Below are 5,185 nucleotides of genomic sequence, written 5' to 3' on the forward strand. Positions count from 1 at the left end.
TATAATCCGAAAGCAGCATCTACACGAATATGAGGACCACAGCAATGCATCATTTACTTGGGTGGATCAAATCTCCAAGGGATTTTTGAAGAAACCCTCACCCAGTTTCCTCCGTAGCGTGCAGTGTTTGGAAACGGTATTCCATAAGTTGAACTTATCGGAAATCCTACACTGCAAAAGTATCAAACAGCGCTTGCTGGATCACAGCACACACGTCGACCTTCCTGAAGATGTAAAATGTTTTTTTTCAAGTGCCGCATCTTTTTTCGCATTCGCCATTTAAATAAACGCCTCAAGGAGCAGAAAGCAAAGGAGAGGGTGGGGCGATACAAGAAACTGAGTAAAATAACACTCTGAACTGGTAAATTAAAGAGATTTAGTTATGTTAAATAAATATACATTTTATTTTTATTTCAGCAGTCCAATACAAAAATTTTGCTGCCAATAATTTTTGCTTTTGGTGAGTGCATTCTCAGAAAAAATTATTAATGTTTAATAACTCTAAATTCGGATGAATAAATGTCTAAATTGCTTTGAAACCATTTACAATTTGATAAATCATATAAATTTATTTAATTTCAGGTAAACACTTAATATTTTGCAGGTTCTTTTTAGAGCCGCAAAATGTTACAAAGAGATGGTTTTTTTAAAGATGCTTGGACACACTAAAGGCCCTTTTTAGGGCCACAAAAATATTCACAAAGAGATCGAAAATGTTTTAAATGGAATATATTTGTAATAATTGCTTTTTCCCAGCTCTGGGTGCGTTCAGAAATGGATCAAGCCAAAGCATCAGTCTCGGTTATTTCTTAACTCTAATTGATGGAAATGTCAAATATGGGCAACCACGGAAAAAAGCCGAGTTTGAACTTAGCTGCAAAAATAGGACAATAATAGTTTAGAAATAAAAGCTACTGATGCTTTTGGCTTGATGCATTTCTGAACGCACTCTCTGCTAGCGTGGAGGATCACCCTTCACCACCTGGAACAAATGCATGAGAATTCTTAGAAAATCTACAGCTAAATTGATATCTATATCATTTATGCATGTCTTAAAATAACAAGGATTGTCACGCCTGCTGAATATCTTGGCAGCTCACCTTAAAATTACCAACTGCAAATTCAATACTACAACTGCTCGAACTCCGAATCCCATATAGGATATGGAAACACTCCGGTAGCAACTTCCATCAACGATATGCCCAGCGACTACACATCACTCCACACATCATAAGCCTTAGCGCGCTCTGGATCTATGCGTTCCGGCTGGAAAATATATTAGCCATTAATGAATTTGAAAATAGTTTTGCACAACAAAGCTACAAAAACAATTTATAAGGGCACGGTTTAGTTATTTGTAGAACGATTTTAGGCTGCTGTACCCAAACGCAAGACCCGAATCAAAAAACCTTTACTTTATTAATAATTTCGGTTTGAAATATAGTATTTTGTGCATATTTCCGAGGTGAGCTGTCAATATAAAAAACTCTCTTTCGTTTAAGGGGAAGGTTTGGGGGCCATGCCACCACCCCCTCCTCCCCCACCCCAAATCGTTGTACAAATAACTAAACATTTTCCATTTATAACTCACCATCATGTACGGCCGACATCCTGCATCTTTAGTCTCCGCAATTGACTCCGCCTCCGTAATTTTTGCAAGTATCCACTCGGGTATGCGCTGCTGTTTACACTCGTAAATGTATTTACAAAATTTGTCCATCGAGGTATCCATTAATTTTATCAAATCCAGCAGTCGCCTTCTATGAATAGCGCTCCACAGAATTGCACTATATAGGGTCAGGCGTTTAAATTCATCACCACTTCCAAATCCATAAGTAATTGCTTCAGTTCCTTTTCATCGAATGTGGAGCGTATGCGTTTCACTGCCATTGCCTTGCCTACTTTGAATATCATCTTGTTCACAGTGCCAAAACCACCCCGACCAATTTCACCTATATCAGTTAAATCATCTGATGTAAACTCTTTACTGGTCAAATAAATGTGCCTTAAATTATTCCAACCGGCAAACAAAATGTTTACATATTTTCTTTGATTGTTGGTGCTGGTACTGCTACTGGTGCTGGCGGCGGGCAGAAACGTTACACTAAATTGTGTGAAGAGGAACTGGAGCAAACGATAAAAAAAATTGGACGAAGCTGAACCAGACTGAGTTGATGAAATTGAAGGTGGTTGGCGTCGTCCGTGGTGCAGGTACAAGTACAGGTGTGATCCTTTTCGATTTTTCCACATACAGCAGTTGGCAAAAGCAATGGATGAAGTAAGATCCGCAGATGCACCGGTCAAAAGATGTTGGTGGGCACATTTGTTGTTCCTGCTCCACAACGCTCGTAACTACAAAATAATGAAAGAATTATTAGTTAATAATGTTGCTGGTCATATTGTGCATCTAGCTGCCAATGCAGACCGTTGAAATTTCCTTTGGAAACCTTATAAATTTAAGATACAAATTTTTGTACTCACGTTTCTGATTCTGCCGATCATTTTGCTTGTTACTTCAATTGTCAAACTCAGCAAATTTGACGTTTCTTGACTTGCCGGCCATTTTGCTTTTTTCTTCAATTGTCAAACTCGGCAAATTTGACATTTCTTGTTTGACACTTTATGGACCTCAAGCAACAACAAAATGCATGTGTTTGTTGTATTCGCTCTAATGCTGCTACCTGTTTATTGTACCATGATCAAATACAATAACAAGAGAGAGCAAAAAAAAAAATGAAGTGAGCGAGATGAGAGGAATGAGAGAAATATGTAGCAATTCCAACAACAAAACATCTAGCACAGGGTCGCATTTATCTTGCTTTGCTCTTTTGCCAAACATATACATGGGTTTTGACGTTGCATATTTTGCAGCGATAGGAAAGGTTGTTTCCCATGTATTTTGTTGTTGTGTGTTTGCAAGTTATGCAATCCGTGCTACGTGCAATGGCTTTGCTCGATTCGGAGAATACCCCTATTGTGTTGTTGTTCTTTGTTGATTTTGTCTTTTGGTTTGCTGAAAATTGTGCTTAGTGTGTAGTTTGTTCTGTGGGCAAAGGTTATCTCCCTTTCCCTGCATTTGTACAATATATTATCTACATTTAATTTTTTGTAACATTGGAAGAGTGCTATTAAAAATCTTATTAATATTTTTGAAAACAAATTAAACTTTTTGAAGTTTTGGAATGTCCCGAATAGCTAACATAAATTTCAAAATCGAAAACGTTTCAAAAATATTTTTAGAATTTAATTTAAAAATAGACTATTTTATAAAATTCCAGTGACACGCAAGTTTTGGTAATTTACAAAAAAACCGGGAAGGTTTATTAAAACGGGCCATTTGTATTTTATATTGTAATTGTATCTGAAATTTTTCAAAATTTCCTTATATAATTCTCTAATCATGGAGAAAAATTTAAAATTTTTAATGCAAATTTTAACTAAAGATACTTAGAAAGATTTAAAATATTTATTCCAACTTATACATAAATAAGTTCATTTTCAATGAAATAAAAGTTTTATTCCGCCAACCGTAGTGAAATATTTATTGAGTTTTCTTGAGCGCTTTTACCCCTTTGCGGACTTTTGTACAATATATTGCACAAATTTGAGGTAGCCCTAATTGAATATTTTTTTACTTTTATTATAATGAGGCGCTATGAACCTCGTAATTAAGAGGAAAAATTTTAGTATTCATCAGGGACGGATTTGACCGGAAAGGGTTATATTTGCGTTTCGAATGTTTTTGTATAATGTTTTATTATCCGTTAATCCATGTATAGATATGACTCCCGCGAATTTTTTACGTTCATATTTATTTACTGCTTCAATGCTCATGCCTTACTTTCGTTTGTTTGTTGTTGTTGCTATATGCTTATTTATGACATTATTAGGGTACCCGTTTTTGTGTAATATGTTATTTATATTTCTGTTGTTTGCATTTTGCAGCAGTGTTCCTCTTTTGCGTCCAGGGGTGATTCGAGTGGTAATTAATCATTCTGGAGGAAGCTACATCTTTAGTATACCAATTTGTTAACAAATTTTTTTTTATATTGTATATTTCCATGTCTAGGAAGGCTAATTTTTGTTTTTCTTAAACCTCAGTCGTCCACGTCAGTTTTATTTACAATACAATGTCTAGTATTTTGTCCAAAACAATATCTGCTACAATCGGCGATAGAGGGTTTCCCATTGGCATTCCATATACCTGTTGGTAATACGTACCATCACAAACAAAATAGTTGCTGTCCCGTAAGCAGAATTCCAAAGAACTTAAAAATTGTTTTCTTGAAAGGCTTGTATGATTTTCCAAGCACGGCCCTTGCTTCATAATTGCATTCATTGCTAGTTGTACGGGAATATTGGTAAATAGGGACACTGCACCAAAAGATATAAGGATTTCATTTCCTTCGATTTTTATGTCTTTTAGCCGTTCTTTGAGTTCAAATGAATTTTTTGATGTTATATTCTTTGGAAATTAGTGGTTTAGAGTTTTCCTATGAATTTAGAAAGCTTGTAGCAAGGTACATTTGTTGAAGAAGAAATTTGCCTAAGAGGAGTATTTTATTTGTGTATCTTTGGAAGGCCATATAGTCTGGGAGCTGTAGCTGCAGTGCTTGTCAATTGATGTTTCTGTTTGATGTCAATATTTCTTTGTTTTTAAATGTTACTAGTTATATTGTTATTTTTCCCTAATAATTTTTGTGGTTTTTTTAAATTTTTCTTTTGGGTCATTTGTAAGTTTGCTTTTGTACCCATGTAGTTACATTGCTATGTTACTTTTCGCCATGTCCTTTTCTCTTTCATCGTCTAGTGCCTGGATACCTTGTTCAATTTCGGCAATAAAATTCATGGGTGAAAACGTTTTGTTCGTTGCCGGTAATGCAAATGTTTTCACCATAGAGAGAAGCCACCTGCTTTCTTTTGGAATAGATACTCTTCATAATCAGAAATATTTTGCTAAAACTCATGTTAAGTAGTAAATAAGTATGGCAAAGCAACTTTTTGCAAAAAGCTACTAAAAAGATGCGAGCCCGAAAGAACAACTGGTACGATGAGGAGTGTCAGGAAGCTGCAGAGAAAAAAGATGCCGCCTACAGGGCCACGCTGCGATCGGGCGCAACGCGCGCTATGTGGGACCGCTATAGGGATCTGAAGAGGGAAGCGAGACGTATTTGCCGCAACAAGA

The 5,185-nt window shown here is 36.0% G+C and overlaps 1 protein-coding gene across 2 annotated transcripts; it reads right to left on the reverse strand.

Moving 5' to 3' along the window:
* Positions 1-1,098: 1,098 nt before the first annotated feature.
* Positions 1,099-2,661, reverse strand: LOC108369448 (dual specificity mitogen-activated protein kinase kinase 4-like). 2 transcript variants are annotated; one of them, XR_001848512.1, is made up of 3 exons: positions 2,482-2,661; positions 1,592-2,352; positions 1,099-1,266 (listed from the first exon to the last, which is right to left on the reverse strand). XR_001848512.1 is itself a non-coding variant. In XM_017624556.1 (2 exons), the coding sequence occupies exons 1-2, from the start codon at positions 1,730-1,732 to the stop codon at positions 1,210-1,212; spliced, it is 198 nt and encodes a 65-aa protein (XP_017480045.1). In that variant the 5' UTR covers positions 1,733-2,394; the 3' UTR covers positions 1,103-1,209. The 2 variants fall into 2 exon arrangements, 1 of the variants encoding a protein (XP_017480045.1); XM_017624556.1 differs by lacking the exon at positions 2,482-2,661 and having other exon boundaries at positions 1,103-1,266; positions 1,592-2,394.
* Between the last annotated feature and the right edge of the window lie 2,524 nt (positions 2,662-5,185).

This window comes from Rhagoletis zephyria, unplaced genomic scaffold (genome assembly GCF_001687245.7).
Source record: "Rhagoletis zephyria isolate East Lansing unplaced genomic scaffold, Rhagoletis_zephyria_1.1 Rzeph_scaffold_00058, whole genome shotgun sequence".
Classification (NCBI taxonomy): Eukaryota; Metazoa; Arthropoda; class Insecta; order Diptera; family Tephritidae; genus Rhagoletis; species Rhagoletis zephyria.